The sequence below is a fragment of the Coffea arabica genome, chromosome 3c (genome assembly GCF_036785885.1).
Source record: "Coffea arabica cultivar ET-39 chromosome 3c, Coffea Arabica ET-39 HiFi, whole genome shotgun sequence".
In the NCBI taxonomy this organism is placed as follows: Eukaryota; Viridiplantae; Streptophyta; class Magnoliopsida; order Gentianales; family Rubiaceae; genus Coffea; species Coffea arabica.
Window position 1 is genome coordinate 2,917,823 of NC_092314.1, and position 20,484 is coordinate 2,938,306.

At 36.8% G+C, this 20,484-nt stretch overlaps 1 protein-coding gene and 1 pseudogene across 2 annotated transcripts; both read right to left on the reverse strand.

Moving 5' to 3' along the window:
- Positions 1 to 4,979: 4,979 nt before the first annotated feature.
- LOC140038168 (uncharacterized) lies at positions 4,980 to 8,829 on the reverse strand. Its single transcript, XM_072083264.1, has 5 exons — positions 8,819 to 8,829; positions 8,591 to 8,762; positions 7,163 to 8,074; positions 6,110 to 6,785; positions 4,980 to 5,110 (listed from the first exon to the last, which is right to left on the reverse strand). The coding sequence occupies exons 1-5, from the start codon at positions 8,827 to 8,829 to the stop codon at positions 4,980 to 4,982; spliced, it is 1,902 nt and encodes a 633-aa protein (XP_071939365.1).
- An 8,183-nt stretch (positions 8,830 to 17,012) lies between these two features.
- Positions 17,013 to 19,779, reverse strand: LOC140037519 (uncharacterized protein C24B11.05-like; annotated as a pseudogene). The gene is made up of 8 exons (XR_011841447.1): positions 19,553 to 19,779; positions 19,369 to 19,434; positions 19,144 to 19,241; positions 18,997 to 19,034; positions 18,796 to 18,883; positions 18,450 to 18,659; positions 18,242 to 18,307; positions 17,013 to 17,348 (listed from the first exon to the last, which is right to left on the reverse strand). The product of XR_011841447.1 is annotated as an uncharacterized protein C24B11.05-like (transcript).
- Between the last annotated feature and the right edge of the window lie 705 nt (positions 19,780 to 20,484).

The window sequence follows — 20,484 nt, forward strand, 5'->3', positions numbered from 1 at the left end:
GCCTGGATCTAGTTACTTTGTATGTGATCGGATACTATTACTGTCTTGGTCCATTCGTATTATACTCTTCAATATTTACCAAAAAAAGAAAAAAAGATTGTGGGAGGAAGGCAAGGATTTGTTGTTTTCTCGCAAATGTGCATCACCGAGTACTCCATATCTAAGATCCGCGAAAAAGTGCGTTCATTTTTATATCATACATTCGTGATGCTAGCTGAAAATACATGTATGTGTGCGTATAATGTGATTGGCAAGACTATAAAAATTAGAGCATTAATTTCCTACTTGTGGAAATCCTTTTCGACAAGGCTCGAAGCTGTGTTGGTGAGGTGGTATCTGCATAGAAGAATTTGATCATCAGTAATGGTACGTGGTTTATACAAAGAAAACAATTAGCACTTCAATTGTTTGATCCCGGCCACCTTTTGTCATCGCTGCCATCATGGTCCTTGTTTTTCCAATGAATTCTACAAGTGAAGAGCGTTGATTAAATGATTAATTGCTTCAAATTTGTACACATCTGAAACGCATGACCCCAAAGCAAGTTAATAAATTAGTGAGCCAACTGATTGATTGCCAAGAACATCATCTTGGTGGCAACATATTCAGCAAGCAGCTAGCAATTGCTACGTGGAGTACCAAATTTGGTCGCTGATTTGCAGCAGCAAGCCGGTAGAGTGATGCACCTAGGCCTATAAACCACTTAAAAAGTTTTTAGCGATGATTAGATTTCCATGTGTTACTCAGCAGGCAAAAGAGAATGGGTGCATCAATCAAGTTCCACCTCATTGGCTGGTGTCTAAATGGAAGTGCAATCTTATGTATCAACACATATTCTGATTCAAGAGGAATCCCAATGTTATGATCATCAAATAGTGGTAGACAAAAGTATAAGGAATTGCTTACAAGAACAATACTCTTTTTTTTTTTCTTCTTCTTCTTCTTCTTTTTTATTCTTTGGGTCAGGAAGCGCAAGTACAATTATTGATTTAAAAACTCCAACCAGAAATAATTTCGAAGAAAATAATTAGAGAAGTAGGAGGAGTAACAGAATGAATCCTAAAAGGAATAAAAAGGAGAATTAGCTTATGAACAGTAGTCATGGTCCCCTATGGACACCTTGACTAGGTGGTTAAATATGGAATATCAGGTGAACATTTGATTTGTTGGAGTTAGGACTGAGTTGGGATACGTGGCTGGTAGGTGAAGTGGCAATGTGATTTTACTAGCTAACCCTTATCTCCCAATTTTACCCTTTAATTAGCTATTGATGTGAGCTTGTAGGCTTGGTTATTGGGTCTTTTCATAATGATGCAGTTGGATGGTAGATTGAGATCCATCAGTGTGATTGGTTTCTCCATCTGCTATTCCAACCCCATCATAAATTAGTTCAAGAACTTCTCCATCTTCTATGATATCTAAAACCAACTGAATTATGTAGAAAATTTAAAGGCAATTCAGTTAATAAAGTAATTGAGATTATAAATGTTTCAAATTGTGGGTATTTGATTCGTTTATGTTTATCCTTTTGTTATGGCATTTAAATTATACCAAGTTTAAGGCTTTGCCAGTTGTTCTTATGCTCTTAAATGCTCATTGGATTCACTCTTTGCATGCATATTTCTGATTTATAGCTGGTTACAATTACTGCTCTAACTAATACTGATAGTAGGGAAGATAGGGCCATTGGGGTGATTTTGGGGCAATTCCCCAATGCGTATTGTTTTTGCAGCACACACTATTTTCAAGTACCTATTGCTTTGGATATTTTGGATTAGTTTTTATTACAAATTTGTTGATCGTTTATATACTCTAAATTTGACCCTGGAAGATGATTCTTATGTCAGGTTCTTAATTATTTTCGGTCATATTTTTATCCACCCTTGGAAGCCGTTTCTTCTTTACTTTGCCTGCCATATTTGGTTGGTTGGGTTCAAGTATTTTGCGTCCTTAGAGCCAATTATGTTTTTAATCTTTTACTAGATTTCTGCTTTTGAGGCCTTCAGACATGACGATGAGTCCAAGAAGTTCTTCCATTGCATTCTGGTGAACTTGAAATTTTGTCTCTGTTTTCGGCATTTCATTTGCATTCTGCAGTTTATTTCATTTGTTGTTTCTCTTTCTCCCACATTTAGTGCTTTCTTATTAGTCAAAATTTAGGATGGAACTTGGCAAACTATCAAAAGAAGCTGGATAGTAGTTTGAAATTTTGCAGGCATATACTATCAATCTTAACCAGTTTTCCTTAAAAAGGATTGCATCATTCCCCATCTTCCAAGGGACTGAACCTCGTAGGCGATAGTCATTTTGTATGACTTAGTTCAAGTCAAAGGACGAATTTTCTTTATACTCTTATGTTCCTGTTGTTTGATGATATAGAGGGAGCTCTTTGATTTGTATCCACTTATTACATGCTAATTATTTTAAAAGGCTTGATTGGAAAGCTATTAGTTGGGCGGTCTCACCCTTTATCTAAGGGTGCAATCAAGTCAAGCCGCTCACAAGCTACTCACGAGCGACTTGATTAAAAGCTTGGCTCGAGCTCCGCTGGAGGGACGGCGACGGACTGACTTGGCCTGGTGACGGACTGCGCGCGCGGGCAGCAGCTCGCGCTGTCTGCTGGTGCTTGCCCGGAGGAGGCGCGCGCGGTGGGCTCGCGAGCTGGGAAGGCAGGCGCTCTGGTCGCCTAAATTTCTGGCCGTGTGTCTGGCCTGAGGCGTTGGGGTGCGCTGCCTGCGCGCTGTTGGTAAGGTTGCGCGACTGGTTCGCTGGTGGCCCGCCGCTGCTGGCGCTGCTGCGAGCTCGCCTGGTGGTGGTGGACGGGGCACGACGGCGACAAGAAAGCAAAGGAAAGAAGAAGAAAAGAAGTGGGCGGCGGCGGACAGAGCAAGAGAAAGGGAAGAAGAAAAAGAAAGAAAAGAAGGAAGAAGAAGAAAGAAAGCGAAGAAGAATAGAAGAAAAAGAAAAGGAACAAGACTAGGTCAACCGTGGGCTCTTCCCTTTCTTTTTTTTTTTCTCTTTTTTTTTGTGAGGGCAATTCCGTCTTTTTGCTTTTTTTTTTTTTTTTTTTTTTTTGTAGAACAAGGAACCTCTGTCTTGGGCGTGGGCACGCCTAACTGCCCCCTAGTCTTCTAACCACTGTTTGAAAATTGAGTTCCTCAGGCGTGACCACCTGGCGTGGACACGCCTAACTACTGTAGAGTTTTCTGACCGCGGATGAAATTTTTCTTCCCTTAAACGTGATCACCGGGCGTGGGCACGTTTAACTGCTATAGAATTTTCTGACCGTCGCCTTCCAACTCTTTTTCTTAGACGTGATCACTCGGCGTGGGCACGTCTAACTGCTAACTTCCTGCCACTAAACATCAAACTATTAAATGACACTAACACTTAATTAAAGGGATAATTGCAGAAACCTCCCCTGAGGTTTCTGACATTTACACTGACCTCCCCTGTAGTTTGAAAAATTACACTGACCTCCCCTGAGATTACTAATTCTTTACAAATTCAGTCCAAACGATTAAAATATTGTTTTAGAGAGTGAAATTAGAATTTTGTACCAAATTTGTCCTTTGTACTACATGCTCAATGAATGACAAAATACTACAAATCAATTAACAATTAATAAATTTTAAGAAGTATAGTTTATAGGTAAATAAGTATTACCTATTTAAAATACCGGCTCTTTACGGGTATTTTACTTTCAAACATTTAATTTAATACAACTATTTACGCTCAAATACAGATTTGTATTTACTTTCAAATAATTTTTGTTAAATACAAAAATTATCAATCTCTCTTCCGTAAAAATATTAATATAACACTTTTTCAATTTTAGTTATAACCATTTATGTATTTAACATAAATTAAATGATTCAGAATAAAATACCCATAAAGATCCAATACTTTACTCATGTAATGGATGAAAGTTATAAAGAATTAATACTTTATGAATCATTTCTTTTTTTAAAAAAATATTTAATTTATATTAAATAAGTAACCTACCGATTTCCTTTTTGCAAGAATATTACTGTAACACTTTTTAAATTTTACTTATAAACATTGATATATTATCATAAATTAAATATTTGAAAGTAAAATATCCATAAAAAACTGGCACCTTAAATGAATAATGCGTGTTTGCCCATAAAGAGCCGGTAACTATTTAAAATATCGGTTCTTTACGGGTATTTTACTTTCAAATATTTACACTCAAATATATATTTTTATTTACTTTCAAATATTTAATTTTTATTAAATACAAAACCTACATATCTCTCTTCCGTAAAAATATTAATATAACACTTTTTCAATTTTAATTACAAACATTTATGTATTTAATATAAATTAAATGATTCAGAATAAAATGCACATAAAGAACGAATACTTTACTTATATAATGGATAAAAGTCATAAAGAATTAATACTTTATAGATCATTTTTTTAAAAGAAATATTTAATTTATATTAAATAAATAACTTATCGATTTCCTTTTTGCAAGAATATTACTGTAACAGTTTTGAAATTTTACTTACAAATATTGATATATTTATCATAAATTAAATGTTTGAAAGTAACATACCTGTAAAAAGCCGGTACTTTAAATAAATAATGCGTATTTGCCACAAATTATACTCCTTAAAATTTATTAATTGTTAATTGATTTATAATACTTTGTCATTCATTGGATATGTAGTACAAATGGCAAATCTGGTACAAAATTCTAATTTCACTTTTTAAAATAATATTTTAATCGTTTGGACTAAATTTGCAAAGAATTAGTAACCTCAGGGGAGGTTAGTGTAATTTTTCAAACTATAAAAGAGGTCAGTGCAAATGTCAGAAACCTCAGGGGAGGTTTCTGCAATTATCCCTTAATTAAAACTTAAAAAATGTACAAAAACTAAAACAAATAGTCTTGGATTGCTTCCCAAGTAGCGTCTTTCTTTAATGTCTTTGGCTAGATATAGCCGAAACCCTCAAGCAAGATAAAGTGGATCCTGGAGTTGTACAACTTTTACTTCTTCAACCGAGAACCATTCATAATAAGGCTTGAGACAATGGCCATTCACCACGAACTTCTTCTCCATTTTTAAATATTGAATCTCTACTGCACCATAATGAAATACATTAGAAACAACAAATGGACCAATTCAACGAGAACGCAACTTATCGGGAAAAAGTTTAAACCTCGAGTGATACAAGAGGACCTTTTGTCCTACTACAAAAGATTTTCTCGAGACTTGCTGATCATGAAAGATTTTACTCTTTTCTTTGTAGATCGTGACATTCTCATATGCTTCATTTCTAATTTCTTCCAGTTCTTGTAGCTGTAATTTCCTTTGGACCCCCGTTTCTTCAAGATCTATGTTACACTGCTTCACTGCTCAGAACGCATTGTGTTCGAACTCCACAGGAAGATGACAAATCTTATCGAAGACAAGTCTGTACGGGGACATCCCAATCGGTGTCTTGTACGCGGTGCGGTACGCTCATAGTGCATCTTCTAATTTCAAACTCCAATCCTTCCTGTCCGGGCATACGATCTTTCTCAAGATTGATTTAATCTTTCTGTTTGACACTTCGATTTGACCATTCGTCTGTGGGTGATACGGTGCGGATACTTTGTGTAGCACGCCATATTTTCGGAACAGGGCAGTGATAGTTTTATTACAAAAATGTGTCATCCTATCACTTACCACAGCTCTTGGCATTCCAAAACGGACAAAAATATTAGATTTTAATAACTCTGCAACCACTCTAGAATCATTAGTACGGGTGGCTTTGGCTTCCACCCATTTATAGACATAATCAAGCGTGAGTAAAATATATAAGAAACCAAAAGATGATGGAAAAGAACCCATAAAATCTATTCCTCAAACATAAAAAATTTCAACAAACAACATGGGAGTTTGAAGCATTTAGTCCTTACGAAAAATATTTTCTATCCTTTGACATCTATCACAGGATTTGCAAAATAAGTACGAATCTTTAGAAAGAGTGGACCAGTAAAAGCCACTCTTCAACACTTTGTGAGCTATTCGCTTAGGCCCAAAATGTCCTCCACATGCAAATGAATGACAGAAATTTAAAATAAAGTGGAATTCACCTGCACTTGCACACTTTCTTAGTATCTGGTCCGAGCATTGCCTCCACAGGTAAGGGTCGTCCCAAATGTAATACTTGGCATCACTCTTTAACTTATCTCTCCCGGCCTTCGACCAACCTGCAAGCAATTGATTAGTCACTAAAAAATTTATCATATCAGCATACCAGGGTGCAGACGAATCAACGGCAAAGAGTTGCTCCTCTGGAAATGTCTTCCTTAATGGTTGCTCTTTCTTATGTGTCAGCAAACAGCTCAAGTGATCAACAATCAAATTCTCTGCCCCACTTTTATCTTTTGTCTCCAACTTAAACTCTTGCAGGATCAGGATCCATCTGATAAGCCTTGGTTTTGCATCTTTCTTTGTCATCAAGTATCTTAAGGCAGTATGATCAGAGAAAACTGATACTTTTGCACCAAACAAATAAGGTCTAAATTTTTCTAATGCAAAAATCACAACTAGTAATTCTTTCTCCGTTGTAGAGTAGTTGAGCTGAGATTTATTCAACGCTTTTGATGCATAGTAGATTGTATGTGTTGTCCTGCTGACTCTTTGTCCCAACACAGCTCCCACTGCGTAGTCACTGGCATCACACATAATTTCGAATGGGAGGCTCCAGTCTGGAGGTTGGATAACAGGCAGCGATGTCAATGACTCTTTCAATCTGTCAAATGCCCCCTGCACTCCTCGGTGAAGTCAAATGCTACATCCTTTTGTAACAGTTTAAACAGGGATGTTTCGATTTTGGAGAAATATCTAATGAATCTCTTGTAGAACCCTGCATGACCCAAAAAAGAACGCACTTCCCGTACACTTACGGGGTAAGGTAAACTAGAAATAATATCGACCTTTGCTTTATCTACATGTCCCAAAATAATACCATATTTCACCATAAAATGACATTTTTCCCAATTAAGAACTAAATTTATCTCTATGCATCTTTTCAAAATCAAAACTAAGTTATCAAGGCATTAATCAAAATTATCCCCATACACACTAAAATCATCCATGAACACCTCAATAATTTTTTATATATATTCGAAAAAGATACTCACCATGCACCTTTGAAAAGTTGCTGGCGCATTACAGAAGTCGAAAGGCATCCTCCGGTAGGCAAAAGTACCAAAAAGACAGGTGAATGTAGTTTTTTTCCGATCCTTCGGTGCTATCGCGATCTGAAAATAATCTGAGAAATCATCAAGAAAACAGTAATAGACATGACCAGCTAACCTCTCTATCATCTGATCAATAAAAGGGAGAGAGAAGTGATCATTCTTCATCACAGCATTCAGACGTCGGTAATCAATGCACTGACGCCATCCTGTGGGTTTCCTCACCGGGACCATCTCGTCTTCTTGGTTCTCTTCTACGGTTATTCCCGCTTTTTTCGAAACTATTTGGACTGGATTCACCCAAGAACTGTCTGAGATGGCAAAAATAATCCCCACTTTTAAGAGTTTAAGTATTTCCTTCTTTTCCACTTCTATCATTAGTAGGTTCAATCTCTGTTGCGCCTGTTTTATCGATTTTGCATCATCTTTCAGCCAGATCCGATGCATACATAAGGAGGGACTAATTCTCTTGATGTTTGCTATACTCCATCCAATCGCCTCCTTATGATCTCGAAAAAGACTAATAGGGTTGTCCTTTTGCCTTGGTGAAAGGTGAGCAGATATGATGACTGGTAGCGTCTCATTGTCTCCAAAAAATGCATATTTCAAGTGCTTTGGGAAAGGCTTGAGTTCCAACTCAGGTATCTGCACAATAGAAGGCAACAATTTCGCCTGAGTTTCTGGTACAAAGATAGAAGTAATCTCATACCTTAAAGAAATTGGTGGGAGCGAATGCAGTGTTTCAACTGCACGGTATAGCTCATCACTCATTTCTACATCAAGAGTTGCTCCCAACTCAAGATGTTTGACCAATGCCACTGCCAGTGCATTATCCATTTTCAATTCAAATATGTCCTGTACAAGGGGTTCAATAACACTCAAAACAAAAACAGAGTTAGTCTTGTCCGGGTATTTCATCGCATCAAAGATATTAAAATTTATAATTTTACCATCAAATTCCATCGACAAAGTACCCTCATTCACATCTATTTTTGTCCTAGTAATGCTTAAAAATGGTCTACCTAGCAAAATAGATAACGGGTTTAATGCCCTTTCATCTCTCATATCTAGGACATACAAATTTGTTGGAAAAATTAACTCATTTATTTGTACAAAGACGTCTTCAACTAGCCCCTCGAGATAAGCATTGGTACGGTCCGCTAGTTGGATTATAATGCTCGTACTTTTTAATGGTCCAAGATTAAGAGACGTATAAATAGTTTTAAGCATTATATTTATTGACGCCCCTAAATCCAACATCGCTTTCCTAATCGGAGTATCCCCTATTTTGTTGGGAATTGTGAACATACCTGGGTCACCACACTTTGATGGGAGTTTCTTTTAAAGCATAGCCGACACATTTTCTCCTACCTCCACTCTTTCATCACCCCTTAACTTCCTTTTGTGAGTGCACAAATCTTTCAAAAACTTGGCGTACTTAAGTATCTGCTTGATTGCATCTAATAAGGGGATGTTAATCTCCACTTTTCGGAACACATCCAAAAGCTCTTTTTCCTTCTCTACTTTCATTGTTTTTTCCAACCTGCAAGGGAAAGGAGATAAGTTAGATTTAATAGTAGGTAGAGAAGTGAAAGTTACCTTATGATCATTGCGAATACGTCATTCCTCTTCAATTTCCTTTTCTATCTTCTCCTCACTTTTACTTTTTGAATTTTTCATTTTAGCCTCATCCAGTTCCTTGTCACTCTTCAGTGTCATGGCACTTACATTCTTGAAATTTATCTCAGGTTGCGATGGCAATTTTTCATAAACGTGGGACTCCAAGCGATTGATGGCAGTTGCCAGTTGGCTTATTCGAGCATCTTGGTCCTTCATGCCCGCTTTGGTGTCTTGCTGGAATTAGATAGTGCTCACGGTTAAGACTCTAGTCTTCTGCTGGAGTTGAGCGGTATTCGTGGTCAATGATCTGATCTCCTGTTGAAATTGAGTAGTAGTCGTGGTCAGACTTTTGACAATATCTTCCAGAGAGCTTCCTGAATTAGAGAACGAGGGTTAAGGTTTTGTTTGTTATGGCTGTTAAAATCCTGGTGGACGATTTGAAAATGGATTTTGCAGCCTGTTCCATAACTAAAATTGGGATGGTCCCTTCAGGCCGGATTGTACGTATTGGAGTACGGGTCATACTGCCTGCGGGGCGCGGGCATGCCTCTGACTAGGGGTGCACACCAATCGAGTAGCTTGAATCGAGCTCGCGAGTAGCTTGATTAGCTACTCGATTCGAGATCGATTTTGTTCGATCTCGAGTCGAGCTCAAGTAGCTCGAGTATATGAAACGAGTCGATCTCGAGTAGTTAGGATGAGGTATTTTTAGCTCGTCGAGTAGCTCGAGTAGGGGTGCATGATCAAATCGAACTCGAGTACTCGAGCTCGAGTCGTGTACTCGACTCAATATTGAGCTCGTGTTAAGGGTGCAGGATGAAATCGAGCTCGAGAACTATAGTACTCGAGCTCGAATGGCACGCCAAGCTCAATCGAGTTGAGTTCGAGCCTATTTATGTTACTATCGAGTCGAGTTCGATTTTTATTTCTCGAGCTCGAGCTCGAGCTCTGGAGGTCAGCATCGAGTTCGAACTCGAATATGTCACTGCTCGAGCTCGACTCGACTCGATTTCACTCCTACCTCTGGCCATGTTTACCTGTTTCGTCCCGTTCTCTTGCAAAAGAAGGAACGTGTCCATGCAGTGGTCCATACTAATGCAGATTCCATAAACCTTCGCTCGGGGCGTGTTTTCCATGGCTAATTGCCTAACAGCGAACGTCAATTCCGACAGTTGCTGCTGATGGATGACGTCTCTACCTCGTTAGCCTTACGAGTGGGGTTACTCCCACGGTAGCCAAACTGCTGAGAGTTCTCTGCCATGGCTTCAATAAACTCCCACGCCTCCTTCGGTGTCTTGTTCGTCAGGGTTCCTCCACTCGCAACGTCAATGATACTCTTGTCAGTTGACTGGAGCCCTTTATAGAAGTACTAGATCAACAGTTGTTCACTAATTTGGTGCTGCAGGCATCTAGTGCACAACTTGTTGAACCTTTCCCAATAGTTGTACAAGGACTCCCCGGAATACTGCTTGATGTTGTATATTTTCTTTCTCAAATTCGCAGCCCGGGATGTGGGAAAATTTTTTTCTAGGAATTTCTTTTTCAATTGTGCCCACTTGGTGATACTACCTGCAGGTAGATAGTATAGCCAATCATTCGCTGCATCTTTGAGAGAGAAGGGGAAGACTCTAAGTCTAATTTGCTTCTCAGTGACCTCAGGAGATTTCATGTTAGAGCAAACCATTTCGAACTTCTTGACGTGTTTGTGGGGTTCTTCACAGAAAGACCATGATACGAGAGTAAGAGATGAATCAACCCCGATTTCAGCTCGAAGGCGGTATTCTCAGCCAAAGTGGGGAATGTGATGCACAAGGGTTGGTGAGTCAACTCCGGGGCAGCCAGCTCCCTTAATGTTTGGGCGTTGAGTATGCTAAATTCGTCTTCTACTGACTCGTTTGCAGTAAATAAGTGCCATTCTTTCCATCTCTTGGTCTCATGTCTTCGCCTACGCGCTGTCTTCTCAACCTCAGGATTGTATATCAATTCACCTGTGCAAGAAGAACGAGGCATAAATTAGTAAAAATACCAAGAAAAAGAAAAAAAATTGAACTAAAAAAGAAATAAATATTTCAAACGCCAGTCCCCGGCAACGGCGCCAAAAATTGACAGGTGCCGAATCTGTACAATAATAATAAATAAAACCTAACTACCATCTGAAGCTGACAATAATCAATTCGAGTACTGGAGTAGGGATTTTAAGTGTGCAATGGGTTACTTGATTCACCATGTTTCCAAAGAATTTGCTTAATCCGATATACCTGAATTAATTAGTTAATTGAATTTACTAACTAGTAGACAGTGGCAAGCAGGGTTGTCTTCTCAGGGACTAGCGAGAATTTTATTTCTTCTCAAGTAAAGGTTAATGAGGGGTTTTTGAATTAAATGCCAACTAAATAAATTAAATGCAGAAAATAATTAATTAAAAAAATAATTAAGAGAAACTCTAACCAAGGATTCACTTCAGAAATGGTTCATGCACTGATCATCGATTTACGGATAATTCCAACATTTATTAATAGATTGGTTATAGTTGTCATGCACGCGATAAACAACCAACCCTTCCTTAATTTATCGATAGCTAAGGTACGACCGTTAGCTATATCCCTAACCCAAAAACAACTCTAAGTACGACCGTAGGATTTAATTTCTAACTTGTATTAAAAATTAGAAAGGCCCAATCCTAACTAACAAACATGCTACGAGGGTTTGTTTAAACTATATCGTATGTTCTTCTGACATAAACCCAATTACGCCAGTTGCTACTAAGGCAGAGATAACGAACAATTACGGATTCAATTACCCATATTTAGCAAAATAGCCTATATGAATAATTAATTATTGCGCACTAACCAATCATACACAAGGTTATAACAATTAAAATCAAGGAGCATATAAATATCAATAAATGAAGCAAATAATTAAAAATGATTTAGATCTCACAGTAATTGCTGAACCAATTCATCAGTTGCCTCCTTGACTAGAATTAAGAGTTTAGTTCCCCATAATTAAAGTACAAGCCATGCGGGCAAAGTTGGAAGAAGCCGTCGATTCCTTAATCAAAGCAAACGAAAAAAATTGGCCCTAGTTCACTTCGGCCAACCGAAGAAAGAAAAGGGCAAGGTCCACAATTGCGGCTCCTCCTAATTGCTCACCAAAAACTCACGAGAGAAAAGGTTTTCCAATTGCTTCCTTACTCAAGTCAAGCAATACTAATTGAAAAACCTAATTGCAAAGTCAACAATGGAGGCTTTTTGTCTCCTGATTGTTTTCCAAGGTACGGCCGCACAATTCAAAGGAAAAAACGGAAGAAAAAACTAAGCTAGACGGAAAATTCGTTTTTCTCCCCTCCTCGACCAGGCTGCCCTACTGGAGTCTAATACTTCCCCCTTTCTATTTTGGTCATCCGAAATTCAAGGAGGGAATTTCCCCCATATCGAAAATTGATATTTTACAAATTAAAACAAGACTCCCTCAAATGAAATAAACTAAAGTCTATTACAATTTAGTTTCTTCAGCTTCTCAAGCGGACCCCACTGCTTGAAGTATTCCACGTACGACAAATCCTCTGGATTTTGCTTTTAAGCACCTTTCAGCCTCAATTCCTGCAGTTGGCACCAAAATCATATATGAGTATAATCTACCCAATTTAATGAGAATATTGAGTCAAATAATCGTGCATTAATGTCCAAAATACCCCACTAAAATGCACCCTATCAATTATATTTATATTATATTTATATTATATATTTTGAGAAAAAATTTATAGGTTTAGTTCAAAACTCGAGTTCGATCTCAAGTAGATCGGGTTTGATATTTACTCGAACTCAAACGAGTAGAGCTCGAGGTTAATTTTATCTTATCGAGTCAAACTCGAGTCCAAAATTATTAATTCGTTCGAGGTCGATCTCGAATATCACTGATTCTAATCGAGTTCGAGCTCGAGTATGATGCCACTCGAGTTCGACTAGACTCGATAGTACCCCTACCCCTATCCCAGGGTCTCCTGTCACCGTTGAAGCTTAAACAAATGTAGTTTCAAGCTCTGTTTTAAAATTTGGACCGGACCGGCCAGTCGAATCGATCGAATCGGGAACCGGCCAGGTAACCGGTCCGAGTCATATTAAAAAACCGGAAATTTAAAACCCGGTCAAAACCGGTCAAAAATCGGGTTTGACCGGAAAAAAATCGATTTTTCCGGTTCAACAGTAATTTTTTAAAAAAAAATTCAAACTTTTTAATATTATGTTTGACCCCCTAAATTGTTAAAACTTATTGATATACCTCAAATATTTGATACTTTATAAATATTGTCCTAAAATTTGATGTTATTTTTCAATTAAATTCATAATTTTAATTCTAAACTTGTTAATATTTATTAAATAATATAAATTACTACTTGATTGTTCTAATTTCTTTGTATTTTCTTGTTAAATATATTTGAAACATCAAATATATATGAATATACCTTTATTAATATCAATATATTATTAGATATTATATATATAATATTTTAATTTTTAAATAATTTTTATTTATGACGTCATCCGGTTCGACCCCTATCGACCGCCGGTCGAACCCATTGACCCCTGACCCCTGACCTCGGCCGAGTCACTATCCGGTCCGGTTCTGAAAACATAGGTTTCAAGAATGCTTAATACGATATGTGAAGATAATGATCATGATCAATATAATATTTATGGATTAAATAATGAAGTGACATTTGCTCCACATATGTGAAGTATGTTCAAAATGTCATTTATCAATTACTCTAAGTTTGTAATTATAATTCTCTGAAGTGACTTTTTGTGAATAAAATTTGTTGAAGTCCCTAATTTGCTTCCATCTATGCTACAAACACGTACATGTGCTAGCATGTATTGATACTGATTTTACCTGTGCACCAACTGCAATCGTTTTTAGCATGTTATCTTTAAGATCAGTCGGTGTGGCAATACATGCGGTGATAATGGCGCATTTATGCTTTTAATGCACTAAAAGAAATTCCGGAGTTTGAAATTTGACGTTTATATGTGGCATGAACAAATGCTGGAGTTTTGGGTAGTTTTTTGAGGCAAGATACCATATTTGTATGGTCAAAGAATTTGATGAGAATGCCTGGAGAATTATTATAGTTTTTGACCATGTATACTTGCATCGATTATACTTTTTTCTGGGCACTGTCACGCAACGTTACTTTTGTTGCCTTATTACGTGGAAGCAATTGGAGGCTTACCCATTTATTTTAACTTTTTGTAAATTCATTTAAATTTATTTTTGTAAACTAAGTTATTAATTTATATCACCTTTGCACCTATTATTAGTTTTAAATATTTATTTATAATGTTCAATAATCCTAATTACTAATTTTTTTCTCATCCATACTCTATGTCGCAAAATTACATACTATTTAACAATTGAACAATAAGAAACAAAAATTTGAACTAAGTACTATAAAAGTTAATATAAAAACTTAATTCAAAAATTTTGAACTCCTAGCATTTTTTTCGCGTGTAAATTTAAATTTTCATTTTGAAAACGTAGGAAAATAGGCTAAAACTTGTCATAAATTGGTAATGCTAAAAAATAAACAAGTTAATAAACTAAGAGAAAATAAAATGATCAGATAAAACCAACAAATAATAATAACAATAATGAAACAAAAGTAGTTAACATCCTGATAAAATGAAGAATTTGAAAAAAAAAAAATGGGTGGGGGAAGAGAGGAGGCTTGGGAGAAGACAATTCTAAATGATTTAATTGGGTTTGATGGATTATCCAATAAAATTAAATGGATATTGTTGGGTAACCCATTTATGTCCATATGAAAAAACATAAGATACTCATATCCATCTATTCATGGGCAGGTGTGGATAAATTTAGCTAAATAAGTTTGTTTCCTATAGTTTTGCACTAGCTATTGACATTAGTTTTCTACCATGCAACCATTTACTTTTGTTAATATAAATAGTGCTTCTGTCTACAGCTCTTTGTATGAGTTTTCTATTCTGTAATGACCAGTTTTTGATAATGTACAGACTGATACAAAACAATAAACTACGTATCTTGAATTACCACTCTTCCATCATTAAATTCGCACATACCCGCTCTTAACTTCACACACACAACTAATAACTTTACCAAAACTGGACACCCTCATGCATCGTATGAGGCACAAATAAACTAGTATTAAAAAGTTATGCGGAGAAGGGTGGGGGTGCAGAAGAGGACAATTTCCATTAGTTCATCGGGCCCTTTAGAATTACGACCGTGGAGATAGCTAATAATAGCTAATTTTCAATCCAAATGCTAAATCCCATCCAGAAAAACTTTGAACCTTATCAGAAACATGTGGGAGGCCTCAAACTGCAATAATTTGCCCTTATTTAAATCTCAAAGTTTATGAAGATAATGTATTATGTTTATTGATTTGTTGTCATAATACTAAAATGTCCCACACAATTGAATAATGTTAAATCATTATAGAGTATCGACAATGACAGTGAGTGATGCATAATGTTACGATACATAATGTTGCTTGTCATTTCCCCTAAGAACCAAACACCAATTATGATATTGGCATCTCTTCCTCATTTAAGTTGCACCCACTCCTGGAAAGCGTCCAACATGATAAGATCAATTCAAGCCACATGGTCGTATCCAAGGCTTTGTATAAAGCACTCATATTCCTGAAAAATCACGATTAGATATTAACCACAAATATATATGATGAGAATCTCTAAAATCGATGATTTTAGCTATCTTTTAATTTGTTTACGTTGCTTAATTAGCATAGAATTTTCCTTTCTTTTCTGGAAAGCATGCATGAGACGTCATATGGATAATTAACATTTGAATAAAGGTTTAGTTCACATGACGACATCTAACCACGAAAATAGAAACACACGCAAACGTAGCTCACATTAGTTGAATTATACCTTTTTCCGGTAGTCGAGAATAAGATCACTCCAACATACATTATTGAAAGCAACCATAAAGTTGGCACCAATTGTTAATTGCCTAAACGTCATGTTTGCAATGAAGGTAATAATTTAAGGATGGTTCCAACATGCTTTTGTTTTATGAATATTTATTAAGATGCTAAACCCGTGATGCTTATCTCCATCTCTATCTGAGACCCACACGGAGAACACAATCAAAGAAAGATGTGGAGAAACGTGGGCAGGCTTAGCTGGTGCAGTACACTATTGTTTCCATTACGTCTGCGTCAAAGGACAATGACACATTAAGTTGTCAGCTTAGTTTAATTGTGCAGTGATTCACTCATGCACGTGAAATCACGCATTATATGCAAAGCAAAAACTCCAAAACAAGAAGTTTTTCGATTGCCCTAGCTTCTTTTAGGTTCTCTTCTTTCTTGCATGACGAGCAGATCAATAGAAAATTTATCCTCTTCAAAACAATCTCAGTTTTGACCAGTGAAGCGCATAGTCATCATTATCTCAGAAATGGTCTGCTATGAAGTTAAAATTTATGTTGTGATAATAATAATATCATCATTTGCCTTCCGTGTCGTGATTAATTATGGCCTCCTCTTTATAATATTGTTCAATGGCAACATTTATAAATCCCACACAGAAGGATTTTCATTCTTTCAAGCTATGTTACTCTCGGACTGGACTACCAAACTCTGACGATGTGGCTATTCTATTGCAAATGAAGAACGGACGCGAGTACAGCAGGGCAAAGCGTAAGAGCCCGATCGAGTAATATAGCTTTCGAGTAGAAGTAGGTATGTGATTATATCTTGAAGATCAGACAAGATTTTGCGGATGAATGTTCCTTCTCCTTTATTTTATCCAAAGGGAAGGTAACTTTGTAGCTCATCACTCACTGGGCAAAATTTGCCATTAACCTGAGGAATGATTTTGTGCGGCAGGAATCGTTTCCTGCATGGCTGGCTAGTTCAGCTAGGAAAGATGTAGGAGCGTGTGCTCCGGCTTACAGAAAATCATTTGCCTAATCAAATTAGAAGACATAATACTTAATAAAGAAAAATAATTACACTTTTACGTCTTAACATGCACTTTATCGATAGTAAAGTGCACATTAAGCATTTTTATTTTGTTCATGTATACATACAAATAATTTCTTAGACACATAAACATGAACAACATTTGCATGGAACAACAAGACCCTATACAATGCTTCAAAAGAAAACAGAAAACAAGACCCAATACGAGAGTAAGGGCACATTTATTATTGTACGATTGGACACACAAACACTTCGCCCTTAGGGGCCTAAATTCAATTAACCGGAAGGTTAGGCCCTGAACATGACTTGCCATTGGACTAGGCACCTACGGCAGTCGTTTGCAAAGGCAGAGTCCATTTCGCTTGCAGTGCGGCCAATCCTTTCGTCATCTTCGTCAGTTCTTTCGTCATCTTCTCCAATATTATTATTAAACCATATTTCTGGTATCACTTGCACAAGGTTTGTGACCGTCTCTAAAGCATAATCAGCCCCTCCGATCTTCGTTGCTTTTCCAACCTTCAATTCGCAAATCAGAATTATAATTATACATTCATAATCTAATTAACCAAATTTTAAAAGTGAACTACCCAGTCAAGGAGAAAATAGTTCTAATCACTTTCAATTTCGTTTAACACCCTTCCAAAAACTTTTTATGCTTAGTTTTAGTGCATTACATCAAGTCGAGCAGCTTTGGTCGAATGCCTGTGCTGGACGATTTCTAACAAATTCAGCAATATAATATCCTTTTATACAAAAAAAAAAAAAAAAAATGCAGATGTTACTTTATTTTGTTTAATTATGACGGCAAGGACAGTAGTGTCAGCACAGCGACAAACCACCAAGACGGTCCCACCTAAAGAAGCACTTGTGCAAAGAAATATTAATAAATTGTACGTCTCGCTGTAATTTTTTTTTTTTACAGAGATTATTAACCTATTCTATCTTATACTAGGAAGAGGGGACGGATCTGAAGAGATTCAAGAGTAATTCGGACGGAATTAAACCATCATCGAAACAAATGAGTATATTATGTACTCATCTGAATTTTTTAAACAAGCCACTTAACGTGACAATTGATGAAAAGTAATGCTTGAATCTTTGTTTAACATCTCACCAAATTTTAATGCATTGGTGGTGGTCACCAGATTCTATCTTATACTAAGAAGAGGGGATGGATCTAAAGAGATCCAAGAATAATTCGAAGGAAATTAAACCTCCATCGAAACAAATGAGTACATTATGTATCCGTCTGAATTTTTTTAAACAAGCTACTTAACGTGACAATTGATGAAAAGTAATGTTTGAACCCTTGTTTAACATCCCACCAAGTTTTAATGCTTTTGGCCACCAGCAAAGGCTGGTAGTTACGACCGCTATCCTTGTTGTACGCAAATCCAGCTCCAACTTACCAAGACTGTTCGGAGACCCACAGCTTTTCCGGCAGCCACATTCCGCACGCTGTCGTCAAGAAAAAGCTGCACAACCAAACAACCAAACAAACAAATATCAATTAGTAATTCAACAAATCCCATCATTATCATAAACAAATACTCTTAGTTACTCTATAATTAATGTCATGATCACAATATGACGGCGGAGCTGAACTAATTCCCTTACCGTTCGGCGAGGATCAACCTTGGCGACATCGATAGCTATGTTCATGGCTTCTAACGAAGGTTTCAGCACGACCGGGAACTCATCGGGTCGGGTCGACTTGGAGAGGTTCGGATTCATGGTCTCGAAACAGATAATTTGTTCGAAACAATCTCTAATTCCTAAACGATCCAGTGCGTTCATTGCATGAACTGTATCGGAGTTCGTAAAAATCTGATGATTTCATTCCGTCACCAAAAATAAGTAAGACCGAACTTTTTTTTTTAAATTAAAAAAAAATCTAAAAACATTTGCGAACTTTGTTAAATGAATAATAAAAATGAAAAAGGCAAAAAAAGGAAGAGCTTACGATTTTGCGTTGTTTGATAGTCAGCAACAGTTTTCGCAGTTGCGGGTCAGGCTTGATCAAATCGTAGGGTAATCTTCCGTGTACGACGCTGTTTAAAAGAAGATCGAGAAAAATAAACGTATAAAATTCTTAGCAGTAGTAGAAAGTTTATTAAACACGTAAATCTGCTTTATCTGACATTTTTTTTTTCATTTTTCCTACCTGTGATAATCGTCTGCATCGACATCGTAACCTAATGCCTGCAATTCGTATTCAAAATGAAGCGAGAAATGAGATGGAAAATTGATCAAGAAAAATTAGAGCGATGAATCGAAGCAAATTATAGGAAGTTTCAACGAATTAACTTACACGTAGGCCGGCGAGAGAACTGCCGTAAGCTTGGAAGAGCTCGACGCGGAGGCTGGAAGCTTTGGATTCATGGAATCCGCATTTTTCCACCAGAAAATCTGCACATTTTGTGGTTTTCAGGAAACTCAAGGAGTTAGTGCTTCGAGCTGGCCATTTTTAGCTGAGAATTCAGTTGTAATCTTTTATTGTTGATATATTAAGTTTTAAGAGTTGGGGAATTCGAACCGTCAATGTTGCGTTTAAGGGCTTCTCCAATTCCCGTTTCGGAGGAGTACAAGGTGTCATCCAAATCTGTTTTTTTTTTTTTTTTAATTGAAACAAAATATAATCAGTTAAAATGATCAGCAGTCCGTGGTAGTATTGTACTATGAATTAGCTGTTGTAATGTTGGATTGGCCTAAGCAATTACCGAAGATGATGCAATCAAAAGGTGATGAAGAAGAAGTGGATGAGTCTCGAGCTGATAATTTACTGCAAGAATCCATGGCAGGAACTAGAAAAGTGGACAGGAAGAAGAAGAATTGGGGATGGAAAATGGACAAGTAGAAGAAGGTAAATTTGAGTGAAAGATTGGTTACAAGGGGGCAAGGCAACGGAGATAAAAATGAGGGACAGGGCCGGTGCATTGAGGAGCAGGGGAGCCCGGGTATTCATAGGAGGAGGAGGACACGGATAGGACAAGGACGTGGGGTCGAATGCTGAATTAGTCGTTGTGGAACAGGAAAAGGCGTGGAAAACGTGCCTCTTAATCTTGATTTTATTTGGCTTTCATAATTGGAGGTGATCAGGCCACGCCCTTTGGGTACGGATATGGGTGCAAATGCATATCGAGTTTTGATTTAATCGAATCGAATCTCCAGTTAATTTTATGAAATTCGAACTTGAAATCGAGCTAATTTGAATCGAGGTCGAGCTTAATAAAATTATATTATTATTATTTTATTTCTAAAAAATAAAAATAATTATTTTTTTAAATAAATAAAATAATAATTTTTCTTAATAAATAGTAAAATATTAGGGATATATATGTAATTTTACTATTAAATAAAAAATATATATATAATCGAGCTCACTAGCAAGTGTAATGTTTTTAAATTCGAGTTCGACTTGATTAACTCGATACGAGCTCAACTTAATTAACTCGATATTGGCCGAACTCGAATCGCAAGTGACTCGATTCGTTTGCAGTTCTAGGTACGGATTTACGCGACAGTCCATAAATCATCTCATTTTTTTTTCAAGAGTTATGTTCACACACACACACACACATATACATGTATATATATCTTTTTTTTTTTGTCATTGTCACTTTATTTATATTATTCCTATAAGAGATTGATG